The 26260-nt window shown below is 44.0% G+C and overlaps 1 protein-coding gene across 3 annotated transcripts in view; it reads right to left on the reverse strand.

The window, feature by feature from the left end:
* VWDE (von Willebrand factor D and EGF domains) overlaps nt 1–25227 on the reverse strand; it is a 162383-nt gene extending 137156 nt beyond the window's left edge. For all 3 annotated transcript variants that reach the window (XM_075315715.1, XM_075315714.1, XM_075315713.1), the window contains exon 1: nt 24964–25227. In XM_075315715.1, coding sequence (XP_075171830.1) covers nt 24964–25027 — 64 coding nt within the window. In that variant the 5' untranslated portion in view covers nt 25028–25227. The remainder of the gene's footprint in view (nt 1–24963) is intronic.
* Nucleotides 25228–26260: the final 1033 nt, after the last annotated feature.

Genomic DNA, 26260 nt, shown 5'->3' on the forward strand with positions numbered 1-26260 from the left:
ACCTAAGGGGCTGATCCCAGGAGAGGAGAACAATGAGACCCATCTTAGTCAGTTAGTTGGATCTCGACTGGAGACGTACTAGGATCTATAGCTGAGGCTGGATCCTAGAGCCTGTGTATGGAGTGTTGCAGACTGGAGATCGGTGGCCACGTGGGATTGTGTTTTGTTGTTCACTCATATAAGGACCACTGCCATATTTTCCCTGGCGTCGGAATACCGGGCGGTGCCCCTGGAGCTGTTGTTTTGTTGTGGACTCCTTGCAGACTTTAAGGATTTATATTCATGTTTGGTGCTTTATCGTTGTGGTTCCAATAATGCCCTTTGGATTGTTCCTCGGTCTAGTGTCCCTTACTGCTCTGTCGCATACCCATTCACACAGGCTCCTTTCAAAGTGGACTGAATAGGTATGAGCTATAGCATAGGACTGTAATAACACAACAGTAGGAAGGTAAGACAAACAGGAGGGTAAAGACACAAAAAATAGAACTTCACAGCTTCTCCAGCAGGAAACTTCTCAGCTGCAATAGAAATGAATTCCAAAGCTTTTCTAGAAACCAGCTAGTTCAAAGTAAACAGCATAGGTATGAGCTATAGCCAACATAAAGAGAGTGAGCAGCAGATATGTATAGCAGAAGGGAGTGGCTGCAGCTGAGATTACAACTACCTGTTAGATCACTACAGGATAGAAATCAGCAGTGGATGGAATTAAATAAGCAAAATAGAGAATCCCTTTAATTACCCATAGTGCATCTTATGTGTGTTGTGAACTGCCTGCAGTGTCTTCTTCGAGGGCATGTCTTAGCACACACTTGTTATGGTCATTTTTAAAGCCAGACAATGAAGCCATCAGTGTTTGTGGAGTTTGGGAGGAAACCTAACAGGAGAGCCTGGAGCAAAACGGCACAAACAGGGAAGAACACGCTAAACCCCCGCAGATGGGGCCATTACTGTACCTCCGACATACTGCACTTCACTATCCAGGGTCGACTGTAATTATTTTAGTTACTTTTGCAAACTCTTTGATAAATTTGTAACTGGAAACACATGGAGGAGACATCTGGTCGGGGGTCCGCGTCCTATGAACAGCGCTCTGTGCGCGGATTGTGCGGTCACCTTGCAGAATAACAATGGCAGATAAGAACGCCACATCTGGGAACAATATATCTGCAAAGTGGACACAGCTCCAGTGATATCTGTAACTGCTGCAAGAATGTGACTGCTCCATACAAAATATCGCTGCACAATACAGGAATTTACTACAAAGAAGCCGCTGCCAAAAACCATGACGATGCTCTCCCAACAGAGCAGCGCAGGTTCTGGGGAACCCAATCTCACCGAGTCCAAAAGGTTCATGAACCGAGGACAGGACGGACCCGGGACTCTGCCGGAGATGTGTTTGGCATTTTGTAGAGCTGTAATCACGCGGCTGCATCATCCATAGAGCAACATGGGGGATTGGAGCCCAGAGGAGGTCCGTACTCTAAAAGGGAAGGTAGTTTGGGAACATGTGACTGCATTGTAAATAGGTTACAATGGGCTGCACTGTATATGGAGGACATGTGGTTACACTGTATATTGGGGATTTGTGGCTGCACTCTATATAGTGGATATGTGTCTGCACTGTATATGGGGGATAAGTGACACTGAATATGGAGGCCATGTGGCTGCACTGTATATGGAGGACATGTGCTTGTACTGTATATTGGGGATTTGTGGCTGCACTCTATATAGTGGATATGTGTCTGCATGGTATATGTGACTGCACTGTATATGGGGGATATGTGACACGGAATATGGAGGCCATGTGGCTGCACTGTATATTGGGGATTTGTGGCTGCACTCTATATAGTGGATATGTGTCTGCATGGTATGTGTGACTGCACTGTATATGGGGTATAAGTGACACTGAATATGCAGGCCATGTGGCTGCACTGTATATGGAGGACATGTGGTTGCACTGTATATTGGGGATTTGTGGCTGCACTCTATATAGTGGATATGTGTCTGCATGGTATGTGTGACTGCACTGTATATGGGGTATAAGTGACAATGAATATGGAGGCCATGTGGCTGCACTGTATATGGAGGACATATGATTGCACTGTATATTGGGAATTTGTGGCTGCATTCTATATAGTGGATATGTGTCTGCATGGTATATGTGACTGCACTATATATGGGGGATTTGTGACACTGAGTATGGAGGCCATGTGGCTGCACTGTATATGGGGATATGTAGCTATGCTATAGATGAAGGACATATGGCTGCACAGTATACGGAGGACATATAGCTGCACTGTATATGGGGATATGTAGCTATGCTATAGATGAAGGACATATGGCTGCACAGTATATGGAGGACATATAGCTGCACTGTATATGGGGATATGTAGCTACACTATACATGAAGGACATGTGGCTGCACAGTATATGGAGGACATATAGCTGCACTGTATATGGGGATATGTAGCTACACTATACATGAAGGCCATGTGGCTGCACAGTATATGGAGGACATATAGCTGCACTGTATATGGGGATATGTAGCTACACTATAGATGAAGGACATGTGGCTGCACAGTATATGGAGGACATATAGTTGCACTGTATATGGGGATATGTAGCTATGTTATAGATGAAGGACATGTGGCTGCACAGTATATGGAGGACATATAGTTGCACTGTATATGGGGATATGTAGCTACACTATAGATGAAGGACATGTGGCTGCACAGTATATGGAGGACATATAGCTGCACTGTATATGGGGATATGTAGCTATGTTATAGATGAAGGACATGTGGCTGCACAGTATATGGAGGACATATAGTTGCACTGTATATGGGGATATGTAGCTATGTTATAGATGAAGGACATGTGGCTGCACAGTATATGGAGGACATATAGTTGCACTGTATATGGGGATATGTAGCTATGTTATAGATGAAGGACATGTGGCTGCACAGTATATGGAGGACATATAGCTGCACTGTATATGGGGATATGTGGCTGCACTGTATATGGGGATATGTAGCTATGTTATAGATGAAGGACATGTGGCTGCACAGTATATTGGGGATTTGTGGCTGCACTCTATATAGTGGATATGTGCCTGCATGGTATATGTGACTGCACTGTATATGGGGGATATGTGACACGGAATATGGAGGCCATGTGGCTGCACTGTATATGGAGGACATGTGGTTGCACTGTATATTGGGGATTTGTGGCTGCACTCTATATAGTGGATATGTGTCTGCATGGTATGTGTGACTGCACTGTATATGGGGTATAAGTGACACTGAATATGGAGGCCATGAGGCTGCACTGTATATGGAGGACATATGATTGCACTGTATATTGGGAATTTGTGGCTGCATTCTATATAGTGGATATGTGTCTGCATGGTATATGTGACTGCACTATATATGGGGGATTTGTGACACTGAATATGGAGGCCATGTGGCTGCACTGTATATGGGGATATGTAGCTATGCTATAGATGAAGGACATATGGCTGCACAGTATATGGAGGACATATAGCTGCACTGTATATGGGGATATGTAGCTATGTTATAGATAAAGGACATGTGGCTGCACAGTATATGGAGGACATATAGCTGCACTGTATATGGGGATATGTAGCTATGTTATAGATGAAGGACATGTGGCTGCACAGTATATGGAGGACATATAGCTGCACTGTATATGGGGATATGTAGCTATGCTATAGATGAAGGACATGTGGCTGCACAGTATATGGAGGACATATAGCTGCACTGTATATGGGGATATGTAGCTACACTATAGATGAAGGACATGTGGCTGCACAGTATATGGAGGACATATAGCTGCACTGTATATGGGGATATGTAGCTACACTATAGATGAAGGACATGTGGCTGCACAGTATATGGAGGACATATAGTTGCACTGTATATGGGGATATGTAGCTATGTTATAGATGAAGGACATGTGGCTGCACAGTATATGGAGGACATATAGTTGCACTGTATATGGGGATATGTAGCTATGTTATAGATGAAGGACATGTGGCTGCACAGTATATGGAGGACATATAGCTGCACTGTATATGGGGATATGTGGCTGCACTGTACAGTGGGGGAAAAAAAAGTATTTATTCAGCCCCGAATTGTGCAAATTCTCCAACTTATAAAGATGAGATTTGCCTGTAATTGACATCAGAGGTGACCACAACTAAGAGAGACAAAATGAGAAAACAAATCCAAAAAATAAACGCGTCTGATTTGGAAGATTTTGTTTTGCAAATTCTGGTGGAAAATAAGTATTTGGTCAATAACAATAGTTCATCGCAATATTTTGTTATATTCTTTGTTGGCAATGACAGAGGGGAAACGTTTTCTGTAAGTCTTCACAAGGTTTGCGCACACTGTTGGCAGTATATTGGCACACACTGTTGGGGGTATGTTGGCCCATTCCTTCATGCAGATCTCCTCTAGAGCAGTGATGTTTTGGGCCTGTCACAAGACAACACGGACTTTCAACTCCCTCCAAAAGTTTTCTATGGGGTTGAGGTCTGGAGAATGGCTAGGCCACTCCAGGACCTTCATATGCTTCTTAAGAAGCCACTCCTTCATTGCCCTGGCAGAATGCTTGGGATCATTATCATGGTGAAAGACCCAGCCACCTTTCATCTTCAATGACCTTGGTGATGGAAGGAGGTTTGCACTCAAAATCTCATGCTACATGGCCCCATTCATATTTTCATGTACACTGATCTGTCCTGCTCCCTTTGCAGAGAAACAGCCCCAAAGCATGATGTTGTCACCCGCATGCTTTACAGTAGGTATGGTGGTCTTTGGATGCATCTTGCAATGTCACCACTTGGGGGAGTCAGCACACAGAGTGCATAATGACATCAACCACTAGAGGAAGCCAGAACCCAAGGCGTCACAGGTAACTAAGGGGTTGCTAAGAGGATTTGTGCTAGCCATGTCAGAGCTAAGAGGGAGCGCAGTACAAGGGAGGTGGCAGAGTCAGGGTTAGAAACAAGCGAGAAGTCGGTAACCGGGAGAACAAGGAGAAGGAGGGGGCGCAGGGACAGGACAACGGAACCGGAGGGAAGAAAGGAAGGTAAGACAAGACGGAGGGGATGGGAGACAGATAGGTCGGGCAGAACAGACGTCAGGGAGGTGGCGGAAAGAACCTAGAGCACTTACAGGGACCAGGAGAGCACGCTGCAGAGCAGGACTATAACTGGCGCCGTGATGATGCAGGGAACTTCTTAATAACGTGGCGTGCTCACAGGAATGAGGCATAGAGGGATAGGCTCCTCCCACCTGGAAATGCCAACCATGGAATCAAGTGACCGATACAACTCTGCGACAGCAGAGTGCAAACAGGATTGTGACACAACTCAGCATTCTGTCTCCTCCAAACACAACGAGTTATGATTCTACCAAACAGTTCTACTTTGGTTTCATCAGACCATATGATATTCTCCCAATACTCTTCTGGATAATCCAAATGCTCTCTAGCAAACTTCAGAAGGGCCCATGTAAGGCTTAAGGAGGGGAACAGGTCTGGCACTGCAGGATCTGAGTCCCTGGCAGCGTAGTGTGTGATTGATGGTAGCCTAAGTTAAGGTGGTCACAGCTGGTCATTCACTAGGTCCCCCGTGTGGTTCTGGCATTTTTGCTCACCATTCTTGGGATCATTTTGACCCCACGGGGTGAGATCTTGCGTGGGGCCCCAGATCAAGGGAGATTATCAGTGGTCTTGTATGTCTTCCATTTTCTTATTATTTCTCCCACAGTTGATTTCATCACACCAAGCTGCTTGCCTATTGCAGTTTCAGTTTTCCCAGCCTAGTGCAGGGCTACAATTTTGTTTCTACTGTCCTTCGACAGCTCTTTGTCTTCACCATAGTGATGTTTGGAGTGTGACTGTTTGAGGTTGTGGACAGGTGTCTTTTATACTAATAACAAGTTCAAACAGGTGCCAATATTACAGGTAATGAGTGGAAGACAGAGGAGCCTCTTAAAGAAGAAGTTACAGGTCTACGAGAGCCAGAAATTGTGCATGTTTTTAGGTGACTAAATACTTTTTTCCACCATAATTTGTAAAAAAAAATTAGACGCGGTGATTTTCTGGATTTGTTTTCTCATTTTGTCTCTTATAGTTGTGGTCACCTATGATGTCAATGACAGGCCGACCTCATCTTTTTAAGGGGGAGAACTTGCACAATTGGGGGCTGAATAAATACTTTTTCCCCCACTGTATATGGATGATATGTGGCTCCACTGTATATGGGGGATATGTGACTGCACTGTATAAAGAGGACATGTGGCTACACTGTATATGGGTAATATGTGGTAACACTGTATATGGGGGATATGTGGAAGCACTGTATATGGGGGATATGTGGTAGCACTGTATATGGGTGATATGTGGCTCCACTGAATATGGGGGATATGTGGTAGCACTGTATATGGGTGATATGTGGAAGCACTGTATATGGGGGATATGTGGTAGCACTGTATATGTAGGATATGTTGCTGCACTGTATATGGGGGAAATGTGGCTGCATTGTATATGGGCAACATTTACCTGCACTGTATATGAGGGATATGGGGCTGCAGTGTATTTTGGACACATACCTGCACATGTGGCTGCACTGTATATGGGGGACATATAGCTGCACTGTATATGGCCTGATATGACTGCACTGAATATCGCAGATATATATGTGGCTGCACTGTATACAGATATCATGTGTGACGTCATTTTGGACAGGGCTGTGTTGCCAATCAGCTGTAGATTTGTATATCTAATATATAAAGCTCAGTGTATGTATGTGTGTGTTTGTATGTGTGTGTGTTTGTATGTGTGTGTGTGTATATGTGTGTGTTTGTATGTGTGTGTGTGTATGTATGTGTGTGTGTGTATGTATGTGTGTGTGTGTATGTATGTGTGTGTGTGTGTGTGTATGTGTGTGTGTGTGTGTGTGTGTGTGTGTATGTGTGTGTGTGTGTGTGTATGTATGTGTGTGTGTGTATGTATGTGTGTGTGTGTGTATGTGTGTGTGTGTGTGTGTGTGTGTGTGTGTGTGTATGTGTGTGTGTGTGTGTGTGTGTGTATATATGTGTATATATGTGTGTGTGTGTGTGTGTGTGTGTATTTCCGCTAAAGGAATTTGCACCGTCGCATTTACAATCACGAAATTTTGCACAAACACTCCATGTGACTCAGGGAACGTCATAGACTATGTTTGCACGGGAAAATTTAACCCCGTGCTTTCCAGTTACTCTACAAAAATCCTGCAGCCTGAATGGAGCTGGGAGCTGCAGGCTATAAATAGCAACTGTCAGTGGTTGCTATAGGAACAAAATAAACTGTTATTATAAGAAGCTTATGTGTGAGGTAAAAAGATGTCGGTGGTGAGACGGATAGAGAGAGACAGAGACACAGACAGAGACAGCCGAGCAAAGAGACAGCCCTGGAAAGAGACAGCCGGGTAAAGAGACAGACTGGCAGGGAGACAGACCTGAAAAGAGACAGACCGGTAAAGAGACAGCCGAGGAAAGAGACAGACCGGTAAAGAGACAGCCGAGGAAAGAGACAGACCGGGAAAGAGACAGACCTGGAAAGAGACAGACCGGGCAGAGAGACAGACTGGCAAAGAGACAGACCGGGCAAAGAGACAGACCGGGCAAAGAGACAGACCGGGCAAAGAGACAAATGCCCAAAGTGACAAATGCCCAAAGTGACAAATGCCCAAACAGACAGACCTGGAAAGAGACAGACCTGGAAAGAGACAGACCGGGCAGAGAGACAGACCAGGCAAATAGACAGACCGGGCAAAGAGACAGACCGGGCAAAGAGACAGACCGGGCAAAGAGACAAATGCCCAAAGTGACAAATGCCCAAAGTGACAAATGCCCAAACAGACAGACCTGGAAAGAGACAGCCCTGGAAAGAGACATACCTGGAAAGAGACAGACCGGGCAAAGAGACAGACGGGCAAATAGACAGACGGGCAAAGAGACAGCCCTGGAAAGAGACAGACCAGGAAAGAGACAAACTGGCAAAGAGACAAAGTGGCAAAGAGACAGACGGGGAAAGAGACAGACAGGCAAAGAGACAGACGGGAAAGAGACAGCCCTGAAAAGAGACAGCCAAGCAAAGAGACAAATGCCCAAAGAGACAGATGGGCAAAAAGACAGACCAGGAAAGAGACAGCCCTGGAAAGAGACAGCCCAGGAAAGAGACAGCCCTGGAAAGAGACAGACCTGGAAAGAGACAGCCCAGGAAAGAGACAGCCCAGGAAAGAGACAGCCCGGGAAAGAGTCAGCCCTGGAAAGAGACAGACCTAGAAAGAGACAGCCCAGGAAAGAGACAGCCCTGGAAAGAGACAGACCTGGAAAGAGACAGCCCAGGAAAGAGAAAGCCCTGGAAAGAGACAGCCCGGGAAAGAGTCAGCCCTGGAAAGAGACAGACCTAGAAAGAGACAGCCCAGGAAAGAGACAGCCCTGGAAAGAGAAAGACCTGGAAAGAGACAGCCCAGGAAAGAGACAGCCCTGGAAAGAGACAGACCTAGAAAGAGACAGACCTAGAAAGAGACAGACCTGGAAAGAGACAGACCTAGTAACAGACAGCTGGGCAAAGAGACAGCCGGACAAAGAAACAGATGGGGAAAGAGACAGCCGGGCACAAAGACAGAGAGAGAGACAGACAGATACAGAGATTGAGACAGATAGACTAATGCAAATACAGACAGAGAGATAGAAACAGACAGACAAGGAAAGAGACAGCGAGACACACAGCGACACACAGACAGAGACTGGGAGAGAGACAGAGAGACAGTTACAGCTACTATCCCGGGCAACGCCGGGTACTACAGCTAGTGCATTTATAAGTCAGTGATTCTTACACAGTTGCGCTCATATATCCCATCACTGCTGCGTGCTGCGTGGTCCGTGCGCCGTGCTGCGTGCTGCGTGTTCCGTGTTCCGTGCTGCGTGTTCCGTGCTGCGTGCGGAGGGCACCGAGCGGTGACGGAGCTTTGATATTTATGAATCACTTTTTTCTAACTTTTCCTGCCATATTAATCAGCCCTCGGCCATGTTCACATCTGCATCCGATTCTCAGTTTGCTGATTTTGTCCTATTGTACTTGACATATAGCATTATCGCACGCTGCCCTGTTTTCTCTGTTAAAATGATAGTGATACAGATACATTGCATTGCAAAAGTATTCACCTCCCTTGGCATTTTTCATGTTTTGCTGCCTTACAACCTGGAATTTCACTGCTTTTTTTGAAGGTTTGCATCAGTTCATGTAAAGAACATGTCTACTATTTTCTTTTTAGTGACACAAACAACAAATAGGACAACATAACTGAAAACTGCAGTGTGCATAACTATTCACCCCCTAAAGTCAGTACTTTGTAAAGCCTCCTTTTGCGACAAGTTGCTTTGGATAAGTCTCTATGAGCTTTCCACATCCTGTCACTGGAATTTTTGCCCATTCCTCAAGGCAAAACTGCTCCAGCTCCTTAACGCTAGACGCTTTCCTCTGGTTAATAACAATCTTCAAGTCTGACCACAGATTTTCAGGTGGATTAAGGTCTGGGCTATGACTCGGCCGCTCCAATACATTAATACGTTTCCCCTTACACCCCTCCAGTGTTTCTTTAGCAGTAGCTATGGGTCATTGTCTTGTTGGACGGTGAATCTCTGTCCCAGTCTCAAATTACTTACAGACAAAAAGATTTTGGTCAAGAATATTCCTGTATTTCGCACCATCCATCTTCTCCTCAACTTGGACCATTTTCTCTGTCCCTGCTGCCGAAAAACACCCCCACAGCATGATGCTGTCACCACCATGCTTCACTGTATGGATGGTGTTCTTCGGATGATGAGCTGTGTTGCTCTGGCACCAGACATAGCATTTTCCTTGGTGGCCAAAAACTTCAAGTTTGGTTTCATTTTCCCCCCAGCATCTTCCTCCATACATTCGGGGAGTCTTTCGGCAAACTCAAAGCAAATCTTCCAGTTTTATCTGGACACTGTTCCATAAAGGCCGACTCGATGGAGTGTACAATTTATTTTGGTCATATGGACAGATACTCTAGTCTCTTCTTGGGAACTCTGCAGCTTCTTCAGGGTTACTTTTGGTCTCTGTGCTGTGTCTCTGATTAATTCCCTCCTTGCTGGGCTGAGAGTTTTGGTGGACGGCCCTCTCTCGGCAGGTTTGTTGTGGTACCATGTTTTTTCCATTTGATGATAATGGATTTCATGGTGCTTTGGGGATCACCAGAGATTGGGATATTTTTTTGGAACCCAACACTGACTTGTACTTCATACCATTTTGTCTCTGATTTGCTTGGAGAACTTCTTGGTGTTCATGGTGTTGTTTGGAGATCTCATGGTCTTCATGGTGTTGTTTGGAGATCTCCTTGGTCTTCGTGGTGTTGTTTGGAGAGCTCTTTGGTCTTCATGGTGTTGTTTGGAAATCTCCTTAGTTTTCATGGTGCTGTTTGGAGATCTCCTTGGTCTTCATGGTGTTGTTTGGAGATTTCATTGGTGTTCATGGTGTTGTTTGGAGATCTACTTGGTCTTCATCTTATTGTTTGGAGAACTCTTTGGTGTCCATGGTGTTGTTTGGAGATCTTCTTGGTCTTCTTGGGGTTGTTTGGAGATTGCCTTCGTCTGCATGGTGTTGTTTGTTGATCTCCTTGGTCTTCTTGGTGTATGGGGATCTCCTTGGTCTTCATGGTGTTATTTGGAGATCTCCTTGGTGTGTGGAGATCTCCTTGATCTTCATGGTGTTGTTTGGAGATCTCAAATACAAGCGCTGCTTTACATTATGCATGCTTTCCGACAGGTTTCCATGATGTCTAAAGCATTTCCACATGTTTCCATAGTCAATGATAGATGTGGATATTATTCTGTACCTGTACAACCCAAGATGTTATAACTAGTGATGAACGAATAAACTTGGAACTATTCATTACTTGGACGAATACTCGGGATGTTTGTTACTCATCGAGTATTTTGGTGAGTTTTGAGTCTCCTCCCTGTATGTTTGGCACCTGATTTTCAGCCATTAAACATGCAGAGGTTCTGTAACAATCACAGTAATGCCGTAAAAAAAAAAATTAACTGCGAACCTCTGCCTATTTGTGATAACCAGTGAGGAAAAGGAAACAGCTGGGTATTGGTATTCTCAGGATGCAAAGTTTCATGGTTATTGGGCCCACCCTGGCTAAAAATAGCAGCCCACAGCCACCTAACAATTCTCACATCTATTAGATGCGCCAATTGTGGTGCTTTTTCCGGCTCATTTCAATTTCCCTGGTACTGTTGCAATCTGGGTGATATAGTGGGTTGATTTCAAATGTGATTTCTCAAAAATTATAGCTGCCATTAAGCCCTGGCCTGGTAATGTGACCCCCCCACCCCTCCATTACCAACCCTGAAAGTAAAAGGGAAAAAAACCACAAACAAACAAAATCCTTTATTTTAAATAATAAAAAAAAAACACACCCTCTTTCACCAATTTATTAACCCCCAAAACACCCCTACCACTGTGACCACTGGTCAAATGATGCCGGATTGCCGGACTGCCAGATTGTGGGACATCGTGGCACAGCAGTCCAGCAATCTGGCTGTCAGGTCACTGGATTTAACACCTAGTGAACTCAGTTGAACCCACTGCCAAGTTGCCGGACTGCTGTGCAGCTGCGTCCCGCAATCCAACAGTACAGCAGTTCAACTGAGTTCACTGAGAGCAATGTGAATGTGAAATCCAGTGACCTGACTGCAGGATTGCCGGACTTTTGGATTGCGCGACACAATGCGTGGCACAGCAGTCCGACAGTCCAGTAGCTGTGAGGCTAGTAAACCTTATAGGAACCTTTAAGGTTCCTGGAGTTCCCAGCTGAAAGCTGTGAACTCTGGTAAGAGTTCACAGCCACCAGATGTCCCAGCATCTGGGAACACAAGGAATGTTAAAGGCTCCCTTAACGTTACCAGGTTTACAACTGCTGCCAGGCCCAGTGGCTTTGAGCTCTGGTAAGTTAAAAGATCACCTGCAACTGACACCAGACGTAGAAAAACATCATCTGTGACTGACACAAGACTAAAAACCAGATCACTTGCAGCTGACATCAAAGAACCAGATCACTTGTAACTGACACTTGCTTTTACACGTAGTGGGCGCGGACTAACAGATATCTGACGCACAACAAAAACACACCTCAACAACACCACAAACAAGGGGGACACCAGGAATACAAAAACAACAGTGGGCCCAGTTACTACTGAGAGGGTACATGGGACACCTCCTGTCCTTACCTGATGCTGTACCCTGCACGCCTAGCCAGACCTTTTATAGGTTTCTCACCTGTCACCGAATGGGAATACCTGAAGCCCTGAAAAATCTCTACTATAGTCCTGGCCACTGCACTAATATAACAGGAGGGTAGGTGAGACAACCAGGAGAATAACAACCGAAATGGAGAAAATACATATCTTAGGATGAATCCACAGCAGCTCCTTCCACCAAGGCAGCCAGCATTCAAATGGTTTTGTATAACTAGTAAAGATTTCTGGCAAGCCTAGCTACTTAAACACCAAGGGGTGTGGCTATGGACCAGCTGCAGCTGACCTGCACTGCAGGAAAGCTGCTAGCACCAAAACTGACATTAACTGTTTCAACACCAAGAGAGATGAAATAACATTTAACTGAAGAGTCCCAGATGGAGATGAGAGGCTTCAGTCTTAAAGCTGTCACTAGTCTCCAAGCACAGGGAGACGACTGTGACACCAGACTAAGAACCACATCACCTCCAACTGACACCAAACTAAGAACCACATCACCTCCAACTGACACCAGACTAAAAACCACATCACCTCCAACTGACACCAGACTAAGAACCACATCACCTCCAACTGACACCAGATTAAAAACCACATCACCTCCAACTGACACAATACTAAGAACCACATCACCTCCAACTGACACCAGACTAAAAACCACATCACCTCCAATTGACACCAGACTAAGAACCATGTCACCTATAACTGACACCAGACTAAGAAGCACATCACCTCCAACTGACACCAGACTAAGATGCACATCACCTCCAACTGACACCAGACTAAGAAGCACATCCCCTCCAACTGACACCAGACTAAGAAGCACATCACCTCCAACAGACACCAGACTAAGAATCACATCACTGCCAACAGACACCAGACTAAGAAACACATCACCTCCAACTGACAATAGACTAAGAAACACATCACCGCCAACTGACACCAGTCTAAGAACCACATCACCTCCAACAGACACCAGACTAAGAATCACATCACCTCCAACAGACACCAGACTAAGAATCACATCACTGCCAACAGACACCAGACTAAGAAACACATCACCTCCAACTGACACCAGACTAAGAAACACATCACCTCCAACTGACACCAGTCTAAGAACCACATCACCTCCAACAGACACCAGACTAAGAATCACATCACCTCCAACTGACACCAGACTAAGAAACACATCACCTCCAACAGACACCAGACTAAGAATCACATCACCACCAACTGACACCAGTCTAAGAACCACATCACCTCCAACAGACACCAGACTAAGAACCACATCACCGCCAACAGACACCAGACTAAAGCCCGCTTTACATGCTGCAATGTATCTTACAATGTGTCGGCGGGGTCACGTCGTAAGTGACGCACATCCGGCATCGTAAGGTACATTGCAGTGTGTGACAGATACGTGCGATTGCGATTGAACGGTAAAACGTTCATCGCACGCACATCGTTCATTTCTCTAGAATTGAACGTCAGAATGATCATCGTACCCGGGGTAGCGCACATCGCAGGGTGTGACACCCCTGGAACGATGAACAGATCTTACCTGCGTCCTGCAGCTCTCGGCCAGCAATGCGGAAGGAAGGAGGTGGGCGGAATGTTTACGTCCCACTCAGCTCCGCCCCCCCGCTTCTATTGGCCAGCTATCGCTGTGACGCCGAACATCCCTCCCACTCCAGGAAGTGGACGTTCGCTGCCCACAGCGAGGTCGTATGGACGGGTAAGTACATGTGACGGGGGTTAATCGTTTGTGCGGCACATTCAACAAATTGAATGTGCCGCACATACGATGGGGGCGGGTACGATCGCATACGATATCGTATGCTGGATCGTAAGGTGTAAAGCAGGCTTTAGAACCACATCATCTCCAACTGATACCAGTCTAAGAACCACATCACCTCCAACTGACACCAGACTAAGAACCACATCACCGCCAACTGACACCAGACTAAAGGCCACTTCACACACAGAGATAAATCTTTGGCAGATCTGTGGTTGCAGTGAAATAATGGACATATTGTTCCATTTGTACACAGCCACAAACCTGGCACTGATTGTCCACAATTTCACTACAACCACAGATCTGCCGCAGATTTATCTCTGTGTGTAAAGTGGCCTTAAGAACCACATCACCTCCAACTGACACCAGACTAAGAACCACATCACCTCCAACTGACACCAGACTAAGAACCACATCACCTCCAACTGACACCAGAATAAGAACCACATCATCTCCAACTGATACCAGTCTAAGAACCACATCACCTCCAACTGACACCAGACTAAGAACCACATAACCTCTAACTGACTCCAAACTAAGAACCACATCACCTCCAACTGACACCAGACTAAGAACCAACTGACACCAGACTAAGAACCACATCATCTCCAACTGAAACCAGACTAAGAACCACATCATCTCCAACTGACACCAGACTAAGAACCACATAACTGCCAACAGACACCAGATTAAGAACCACATCATCTCCAACTGATACCAGACTAAGAACCACATCATTTTCAACTGATACCAGTCTAAGAACCACATCACTGCCCACACACACCAGACTAAGAACCACATCATCTCCAACTGATACCAAACTAAGAACCACATCACCTCCAACTGACACCAGACTAAGAACCAACTGACACCAGACTAAGAACCACATCACCTCCAACTGACACCAGACTAAGAACCACATCACCTCCAACTGAAACCAGACTAAGAACCACATCACCTCCAACTGACACCAGACTAAGAACCACATCACCTCCAACTGATACCAGACTAAGAACCACATCACCTCCAACTGACACCAGACTAAGAACCACATCACCTCCAACTGATACCAGACTAAGAACCACATCACCTTCAACTGACACCAGACTAAGAACCAACTGACACCAGACTAAGAACCACATCACCTCCAACTGACACCAGACTAAGAACCACATCACCTCCAACTGATACCAGACTAAGAACCACATCACAACAGACACCAGACTAAGAACCACATCACTGCTAACAGACACCAGACTAAGAACCACATCATCTCCAACTGATACCAGTCTAAGAACCACATCACTGCCAACTGACACCAGACTAAGAACCAACTGACACCAGACTAAGAACCACATCACCTCCAACTGACACCAAACTAAGAACCATATCACCTCCAACTGACACGAAACTAAGAACCATCTCACTTCCAACTGACACCAGACTAAGAACCACATCACCTCCAACTGACACCAGACTAAGAACCACATCACCTCCAACTGACTCCAGACTTAAAACCATATCACCTGCAATTCACACCAGACTATGAACCAGATCAGCTACCACTGACTATCGACTAAGAACCAGATCATCTGCAACTGACAACCACACCAAGGACCACATCACCTACAACTGACACCAGACTAAGAACCACAGTCATGGCAACAGACACAAGACAGAAATCCTTGGCCACAAACATCTGGAATACAAAAACCATGCCCACAATGGAGAAGAGAGAAAGATATATGACAAACAAGTAAAAAATAGACATCCAAAAAGTCGCTAATTAATAGAAACATTTGTCAGAAACCAAAACCAGGTGAAATACACCAAAGGTCAAACTAAAAATTGCAAATTCAAAAATGAATCGTATGTTGAAATGTATTTGATTTAGGTAATTTCAATAAATGAACATTTTATCGACACTTGATGAAGTTTTGCTCTGGAACCTGACTTTGTTATTTGGGTCTCCTCTGTTTCTGTTCTCGTTTTTGGCTCGTGGCCGTACCCTTCTCGGTACCCCCCGGCCACAGCTTGTAACAGCTGCTCAGCTTCAGCTTCATGTCCCAGTTGCATCAAAGTTCCCGGCTGTAAACCGAGATTTATTTACCAGTCACTAATCCTCCTCATTGTGGGATCTGAGCTGTTTAGCTGAAGACTCTGCTGTAAATGGTGACTGGCAGCAAGACGCCGCAGACGGATAAATCCCGCATTAATGTGACCGCACTTGTGTACAAACTCTGTGACTAATGGGTAATTCCAGCTGCTGCGTCAGCTAATGCCTATGAATGGAGCGAGATACTAAAATGCAAAGTAGTGATGACCACACCCCCTTGGCTAACAAAACTAGATTTCTAAATAGGGAGAAACGGGCCATGTTTGAGAAATAGAGAGATCCAAGAAGAATAAAAACAACAGCGGCATTTACAGATGGCAAAAATGTAAACATCTAGGGCAAGTGTAAGGTCCTCTTTAAAGGGAATGTACCAGCAATTTTCAATTAAAGGGAATTTGTCATATAATGCTATTAACCTGCAGAAGCGGATTGATCTGTAGTTCAGAAAATGCAGCATCTGGGAGAAAATAAACCTTATTCCTCTTGGGAGCTGCCGATGTTGATGCGTATTGTAACGCTACAGTTACTGCGCATTTTGCTGTGTGCGGCGACTGTACAGTAAAGTTTCTTCTGTTCCACCGAGGAAACGTTTACATTGGATCAATGCTATCACCGGGGAAGAGATCACAATGGATCCACTACGCCACTTGACAATAGGTCACAGTGGATCCACCATACCACAATTAATTAGTTCAGAATGGATCCACTATACCACCAGGGAATAGGTCACATTGGATCCACTATACCACCAGTGAATAGGTCACAGTGGATCCACCATACAACCAGGGAATAGTTCACAGGGATCCACTATACCACCAAGGAATATTATAAAGTGGTTCTACTATACCACCAAGGAATAGGTCACAGTGGGTCCACCATACCACCAGTGAATAGGTGACAGTGGATCCACTATAGCACCAGTGAATTGGTCAGAGTGGATCCACCATACAACCAGGGAATAGTTCACAGGGATCCACTATACCACCAAGGAATATTATACAGTGGTTCTACTATACCACCAGCGAATAGGTCACAGTGGATCCACCATACCACCTGGAAATAGTTCACAGTGGATCTATAATGCCACCAGGTAATAGTTCATAGTGGATCCACTATACCACCAGGCAATAGGTCACAGTGGATCTACCATACGACCAGGGAATAGTTCACAGGGGACCCGCTATACCACCAAGGAATAGTTTACAGTGGTTCTACTATACCACCAGCGAATAGGTCACAGTGGATCCACCATACTACCAGGAAATAGTTCACAGTGGATCTATACTGCCACTAGGGAATACATTATAGTTGCTTCACAATGCCAGCTCTAAAAGGATCAATCACTGTGCCACTGGGGAACAGATCATAGGGAATCCACTATGCCACCAGGAAAAAGATCATAGGAGATGCACTGTGCCACCAGGGGAAAAGATTGTAGGGGATTCACTGTCACCAGGGAATATATCATAGGGGATCCACTGTGCCACATGGAAAAAGATCTTAGGGGTCCACTGTGCCACTGGGGAACAGATCATAGGGAATCCAGTGTGTCCCCAGGGATTTGGTCATAGTGGATCCACAATGCCATCAGAGAATGAATTGCTGTGGATCTATTCTACCACCAGGGATTAGGTTAGTGGATCCACTATTCCACCATTATATAGGTAAAAAAGGATTCAGTGTCTCTGCTTTAAGAGAATCTGTCTCGTAGAATAATGCTATTAACTGACAGATATGGGGTCAATATGCAGGTTACTAGCATTAGGAAGGTGGCACCGTGCCAAAAGTGCGGCACCTAGGAGAAAATTGACTTTATTCCTCCATCGAGCCGCCGGCTTTCAGTTATACAGGTGTACCAGAGCAGCTACATCCACCGCTCACAGCATTGTGTGTGGCAGATTTAAGCATGACCGGGCACTTTGACTGACAGTCGGCTCTGCACTCATGCACTGTAAAGCCGGCTGTCAGTTACAGCGCCAGGACATTCAGAGCCTGACAACAGCAGTGTAAAGCATGGTGGTAAAACGGGTGTACTGCATTAGGGCCCAGAAAGCTGAGATCAGAGAATTCAATGTGACTTCTTCACTGGAGGAAGGAGAATAACATGAAACCATCTGTCATAAGAATGACACTCGGCCCGAAGTCATCCTTACAACAATACTGCCACTATATCAGTCGGGCCGTGTTCACACTGCGACACAAGGAGACTATGTTATGTGAGATATAGTTACAAAGCTCCGTTCTCGCTGGGTCCCTTTCGGCCTCCGTTGGGCTTTTATGTGTCCTTATACCTTTTTATCTGTACAGATCAATGTTAATATGTCCATTAACACTAGAAGTCCCAGAAATTTCGAGCTCCATAGGGTTCCAATGGTAGAAATATTACATGACCCCTCTCTGGGACTTCTAGTGTTAAGGGGGTGTACTTACTTTCTGATTTATTTGTGTTTATTCATCATTACCCTTTTTAAACAACTGTACAAAGTGTTAGATCTAGTGTCTGCTGATCGTCGCGCCATCTGTGGGGTGAAATCTCCACTTTAGGCAGCGGTGACTCCGAGCCTGATGATGATGATGGACAGCTCTTCTCCCCTTCAGTCTCCTGTTTCCACAACACTCGCTCTCTATGACCTCCCTATGGCCCGGTAGGAAGAACATCAATCAATTATTGCAGAGCAGTGTGTGTGTGTGGGGGGGGGGGTCAGGTTGGGGGGGGGGTCACAAGGTGAGTAAGGGGGAGTCTGAAGCTTAGTTGTTGGCTGATACCTTAAAAAAAAGCAATGAAAAATGTTTCATTCTCAACTAACCTAAAAAGACTCAGAGACCATGTAAAGATTATGTAGAGGATTTGTATCCATTAATATTCATAAAATACTTGTTCTTAATTAGAATACATTGTACATGTTGTACCACTCCAGTCCACACGGAGTGCTGTAATTAAAAGGAAGCCTTTATAAAAATTCAGATTATTTTCTTTTTAATTAAATCACAAAGCTTATTGGAAAATGGCATACACGAAAAATATTATGTTTATAGAGTAAATATTTATGTTTTATAGGGGACTGGCTGTAGTACCCGCATTGCCCGGGATAGTAACTAAATATCGCTCTGACTCTCTCACTTTCTCCCATTAGCTCTCTCTCTGTCTCTGTCTGTCTGTCTGTCTCCATATGTCTGTCTGTCTCTGTCTGTCTGTCTCCCTCTCTGTCTGTCTGTCTCTCTCTCTCTTTCTGTATCTGTCTTTCTTTGTCTGTCTATGTCTGCCTCTGTCTGTCTGTCTCCATATGTCTGTCTCTGTCTGTCTGTCTCCCTCTCTGTCTGTCTCTCTCTTTCTGTATCTGTCTTTCTTTGTCTGTCTATGTCTGCCTCTGTCTGTCTGTCTCCCTCTCTATCTCCCTCTCTGTCTGTCTGCCTCTTTCCCTGTCTGTCTCTGTGTCTCTTTCCCTGTCTGCCTCTGTCTCTCTCTGTCTGTCTCTATCTGTCTTTGTCTCCTTCTCTGTCTGTCTCTCTCTGTCTCTGCCTGTTTCTCTCTGTTTGTCTCTGTCTGTCTCTGTCCAAGTCTCTGTCTCTCTATCTCTCTCTTTCTCTGTCTCTCTGTCTGACTCTGTCTGTCTGTGTCTTTGCCTATATGTCTCTCTCTATCCGACTATTTCCCTGTCTGTGTCTGTCTCTTTGTCTGGCTCTGTCTGTCTCTCTCTCTGTCTCTCCACCGATACCATATTACCTCACACATAAGCTTCTTATATTAAGAATGTTTTCGTTGCCTATAGCAACCAATTACAGCTGCTATTAATGACCTGTAGCTCGCAGCTCAATTCACTATAATGGAGGCAGGTTTTTTGGAGAATAACTGTAAAGCGCGAGGTTAAATTTTCCCCTAAAAACATAGTCTATGATGTTCCCTGGGTCACATGGGGCGTCTGTGCAAAATTTTGTGATTTGAAATGTGACAATGCGGATTCCTTTAGCGGATACACACACACACACACACACACACATACATACACATATACACACATACACTCAGCTTTATATATTAGATACAAAAAAATAGAAGTACATGGGTGTTTGGTCTCTTTTCAAGACACTGTGACACTTGTGCCCATGGGCTGTGTCTACGGTTTTTGGGTTTTTTTCTGACTACTAAATTAAAAGTTCAGTAGAAAAAACTTTTTAAAAACCAAGTTGTAGTTTACATCTATTCTCTAATTAAACAATTTTAATCTGGTAGCTAAATTATATACAGTAGTTGCCTTTCATTCAGAATTATTTAATGTGCAATACCACATTTCTCCAGTAGTGGCCACTGCAGATGCAGAGCGATCAGATGATTGTCGGGGTATGTGACAAAAATTTGCTACAGATTTTGCAGCAATTTTGTTGCCAAATCTGCACAAGTTGCATGACCATTACGGGGACGTATTCTGGAGATTTTACCCTTCAGGTGAAAAATTGGCAATAATAATCTGCAGCAAAATCCACAGCGCAAGTCATTTTCTTGCAGCATCGGCACTTTTTTTTCTGTAGGTGACATAAAAAATGAAATGGTAAAATGACATTCACAGTCTCCCTACTTTTATAGGTTGTAGATTTTTTGTCCGCAAAATCCGTAGATTATTATTTTATTTTATTTTTTTTTGTAAGGGGGTGGGGGGTGCAGAACTTAGAGGGAGCAGTGTGATCTTACCCTTTAATTTACATCAGAAACCTATGTCTGGATTTGACTTTCTGGCAGATGTTCCTCTTTCTCCATCTTGCTTGGTATTAACCCTTTCCCATCATAGAATGTAATACTACATTGCATCCTACAGTGTTGCTACAGATATATATATATATACACACACACACATTAGGGAGCTCGGACACTTGTTTTCTGGGTGACTTGCTGTTCTTGGTCGCTCTCTGAATGTTGCCGTTGATGGTTACTCTGGATTTCCTTTGATGCTGATTATTATTACTATTAGAGCAGAGGAGGGAGCAGCTGATTGGATGAGAGTTTATTCAACAAACCAGGCTTTTCTCTCCAGGGACCCTAAAGTTTACAGCACTTATCACAACAGTCCAAGAACTTCAAAGCAGCAGATAAATAGTCTGATAAGAGGCCATGTGCAGCCTCCAGCATAAAGTGTAGACGGCCATGTAATGTGCTCTGAAAATATAAACTACCTCCCCATACAGTGCCATACACCGGCTGTAGCCTTTAAAGGTGACCTGTCATTTGTCATAAATACGCATTTTTTTAACTTAGTGTAAATGCTGCTGTTCTCCTGTATCCAGCGCTGTTTTTCTTTTTTTCTTACGCCTCTCCATTCCTGAGATATGGCCCAATTTTTCCAGTGTCTAAATCTAGTCTTGTTCTCCAAATGGGCGTGGTCAAAGGGATCTTTTTAAGGACCGCCCCCACGGAGCTAAAAAGTCAAGATTGCAGGGAAAATAGGAACATATCTCAGGAACAGAAAGGCGTAGGGATAAAAGAGAAACATCGCCGGATTCAGGAGAACAGCGACATTTATGCCAGGTCAAAAATGACGTTATTATAGTAAGTGAGCAAATCTCACCATAGCCAGCATTTTAAGGGGTTCATATACTTTTGCAAGCAATGTTTTTTTTAATTGATTAAATGTAGCTTTATGGTAAGTGACTAAATATCTTCAAATGTTACCACAGCGAGCATTTTTAAGGGGTTCATATACTTTTGCAAGCAATTTTTTTTTAATTGGTTAAATGTATCTTTATGGTAAGTCACCAAATCTTTTCAAATGTTACCATAGCTAGCATTTTAAGGGGTTCATATACTTTTGCAAGCAATGTTATTTTTAATTGCTTAAATGTAGCTTTATGGGAAGTGACCAAATCTCTTCAAATGTTACCATAGCTAGCATTTTAAGGGGTTCATATACTTTTGCAAGCAATGTTATTTTTAATTGCTTAAATGTAGCTTTATGGTAAGTGACCAAATCTCTTCAAATGTTACCACAGCGAGCATTTTAAGGGGTTCATATACTTTTGCAAGCAATGTTTTTTTTTTAAAATGCTTTTAATGTATCTAAAAATTATAAGATTTTTCAATCTTCAGTAGGAAAAAGAGGGAAGAGAAGTAGCTGTCCGACCCTTCTAGCACTGTGACTGACGTGGAACTGAGAGCAAGCAGAGATCTTGAAAACTGAAAGCAATTGAAATAGAATGTAAATTAGAGAAGTGCTTAACTTTTCATTACGCCAGATAATGAAGACATACATGTAAATATATCTAAAAGGAGGAATGCCTTTACTAAAGGATTGTTATTCCCAATCCTAAAATCAGGGGGGTTTGCAGAAACTATTCCAGTAGGCAGGGGCTGTGTATACGTGTTCCATTTTTGTGTACCTGTACTACTAAGTTAAAGGAACAGCAAGAAAAAAAAAACCTGCTGTAATTCAATTCTGTGATGAAACAATTTCTCATGGCTTATTATTAATTATTATTATTATGGCTAAGGTTTTCTGTTGTAATACCACATTTCTCCTGTAGTGGCCACTGTTGCTATTATTTTTGGCAATTTTATTTTATTTATTTATTTATAATTTTTTTTTTCTAAAACTTTGAACAATATTTCATAAATTTTGAACATTTTTGTGCATAACATTTCTGTCTAGTGCTCTTTTTTTTTTTTTTGGTGAAGCTGACGAAGATTAAACTCTACTGGTCATTTCTATAGGACGCTGGCCATTAATCAGCATTCCCCATAGCACTGAAGTATTCTTATTGATTGTTTACAGCATGTTTCCTGATTTTATCATTACTCTGCGGAATTGCTATCTATGTAATTCCCTATGTGTATAGAGTTTAATTGAAAAATACATACTCGTACAACCATGAAGTTCAATCAAGGACTTTCCACCTAATCATAATCTCTATATGGATTTCAATGAGAATCATGTAATACCTTTTTCCCCCACAGGTGGCACTACAGGAAAACTGAATATTTTCTCTGCAGATCCCAGTTGATCCCTAGAGATTTCAGTAAAAAAGGATAAAGTCTTCTAAATAAAGGGATTATGCAAAGTGGAGAGCTCTTGTAAGTAGATTAAGATCCATTATCATTCAATGTATAATATTGGGGAGAACATGCAGATTGTGTAGTGTAGTTCAACAGTAAAGCTCTTCATATGACTTATACATTTATTTTACTCACTTATATAACATTATTAATTCCACAGCACTTTACAGATGTGATCATTGCTATCCCCATTGGGACTCACAATCTTAATTTCCTATTAGTATATCTTTGTGGGAGGATACTGAAGGTAATACACACAAACCTGGGGACAATATATAAACTCCTTGCAAATGTTGTTCTTGGTGGGATTTGAACTTACAACCACATACTGCAGCTGCAGTGCTAACCACTGAGCCACCCGTACTGTGCTAACCACTGAGGCACCGTATAGTGCTAACCACTGAGCCACCATACAGTGCTAACCACTGAGGAACTGTACAGTGCTAACCTCTCAGCCACTGTACTGTGCTAACCACTGAGCCATCGTACAGTGCTAACCATTGAGTCATTGGTTAGTGCTAACCACTGAGCCACCGTACCGTACTAACCAGTGAGCCACTGTATAATGCTATCCACTGAGACACTACAGTGCTAACAACTGAGACACCATAGAGCGCTAACCACTGAGCCACCATACAGTGTTAACTACCGAGCCACTATACAGTGCTAACCAATGAGCCACCGTACAGTGCTAACCACTGAGTCACTGTACAGTGCTAACCACTGAGCCTCCGTACAGTACTAACTACTGAGCCACTGTACAGTACTAACCACTTAGCCACTGTACAATGCTAACCACTGAGCCACCGTACAGTACTAACCACTGAGCCATAATACAGTGTTAACCACGAAGCCACCTTGCTGCCCATATATATTATATATATTGTTCAAGTGTCCTATAGTTATATCTATAGAAAAACAATTAACTCATATTAAGTGTAATTATGATCCACATCCACATAGCTACAGAGTATGACAGCGCTATATAGTTACCTATATATATATTGGCTACACTTTTCAGTTGGGGCTGTATACAGTGATAATGCATAATGCAAGTGGTTCTGTGACCAGACAAGCCAGTAATAGAAAATGCAGCAGAAGTTCCTCCACCCCAGGTCACTGTGCGACCACAACACCCTCATCATGCTGCGGAGCGATCTTTACTCGGTTTTGAAAGGTAGAAGTTAGTGTCATAAAGCGAGCAAATACCCATCCCGATTTCATGTCTAATCACTCCACCATGACCCTATGTGTACAAGGAAGTTCTTTTGGAAGTTTTTTTGAGCACATAAAAAAAAAATCACCAAAAAACCTTTTTTTTCCATTTCAAAACTCATCAAAACAAAAAGAAATAACTCATCCAAAACTCATCAAAACAAAAAGAAATAACTCATCCAAAACTCATCAAAACAGAGTCAGGAAATGAAAAAAATCCTCCAAAAACTCCCCAAAGAAAAAGAGAAGTTTCTGCTTAAAAAAACCCTCTAACCCCTGTGATGCTTAGATAGAGAAATGTGCTGCTCTGAAATGTCACAGAGGATGAAAACTATATAAATCACTAGTAATAAGTAACTAATAATATAATAAATATTGATAACTTATTTATAAATAATATTATATTATTACTATATAAATAATACATTCTTACCTTGCTGACAGTCTCCAGAGTGCAGAACAGTCAGTATAATCCAGAGTGCATAGACGAGCCCCATATTAAATGATGGGGACACAGAATCTATCCCTGCTGCTGCCCAGACACAATGTAACAAGCGTGAAATCCTTCCCAGAAAATGCTACAATGCGGCTGCAGAGTGATCAGAGTGATCAGAGTGCTGGGAGCGCCATCAGTGTCCATGTGAGGGTCCTGACTCCAGTGACTGCAGCAGACGGAGTGCAGGAGTGTGACAGTGTCCACCTCTGTAATAGTATCCTGGGCTGGACCCTCCTACAGTGCCTCCACCATCATCCATCCATCCACAGCGGAGGAGGCGGAGGGTCTCCAGCAGAGGAGAGATACATTTCAGACTTGTGTTGTTTTGCATCAGTTGCAATCCGCCACCTTGAGGAATTACAGTACCTATTGTGTCAGGAATCCGTTTATTCCTCATAGACTTCTATTAAGGGTGGATTGCAGCTGATGGTGTTGCGTTGCATCCGCCCCGCGGCACATCAGTTATTTAGTAACCGATCCTCAGGCGGGAGGAACGCGGAATGTAGCGTTTTTTGTTGCTGTGAAAAAACGCACTCCGCAGGATTCCGTCGGAATCCGTCAAGAAGCATAATGAATGTCTATGGCGCTGGTTTCTGGCGTCATGCATCACGCGACGGATTCCAGTGCAGGATTCCTTCATGTTCTATTGAGCATTCTCTCTCTACTCTCTCTCTCCTCTCTCTCTCTCCTCTCTTCTCTCTCTCTCCTCTCTCCTCTCGCTCTCCTCTCTCTCTCCTCTCTCTCTCTCTCCTCTCTCTCTCCTCTCTCTCTCCTCTCTTCTCTCTCCCTCTTCTCTCTCCTCTCTCTCTCCTCTCTCTCTCTCTCCTCTCTTCTCTCTCCCTCCTCTCTCTCTCCTCTCTCTCTCTCCTCTCTCTCTCCTCCCTCTCTCTCCTCTCTCTCTCCTCTCTTCTCTCTCCCTCTCTCTCTACTCTCTCTCTCCTCTCTCCTCTCTCTCTCCCTCTCTCTCCTCTTCTCTCTCCTCTCTCTCTCCTCTCTCTCTCTCCTCTCTCTCTCCTCCCTCTCTCTCCTCTCTCTCTCCTCTCTTCTCTCTCCCTCCTCTCTCTCTCCTCTCTTCTCTCTTCTCTCTCTCTCTTCTCTCTCTCGCTCTCTATCTCTCTCCTCACGCCCCTCTCTATCTCTCTCCTCTCTCTCTTCTCTCTCTCCCCTCTCTCTCTTCTCTCTCTCCCCTCTCTCTCACCTCTCTCGCCTCTCTATCTCTCTCACCCCTCTCTCT

The sequence above is a fragment of the Anomaloglossus baeobatrachus genome, chromosome 6 (assembly GCF_048569485.1).
Source record: "Anomaloglossus baeobatrachus isolate aAnoBae1 chromosome 6, aAnoBae1.hap1, whole genome shotgun sequence".
NCBI classification, from domain to species: domain Eukaryota; kingdom Metazoa; phylum Chordata; class Amphibia; order Anura; family Aromobatidae; genus Anomaloglossus; species Anomaloglossus baeobatrachus.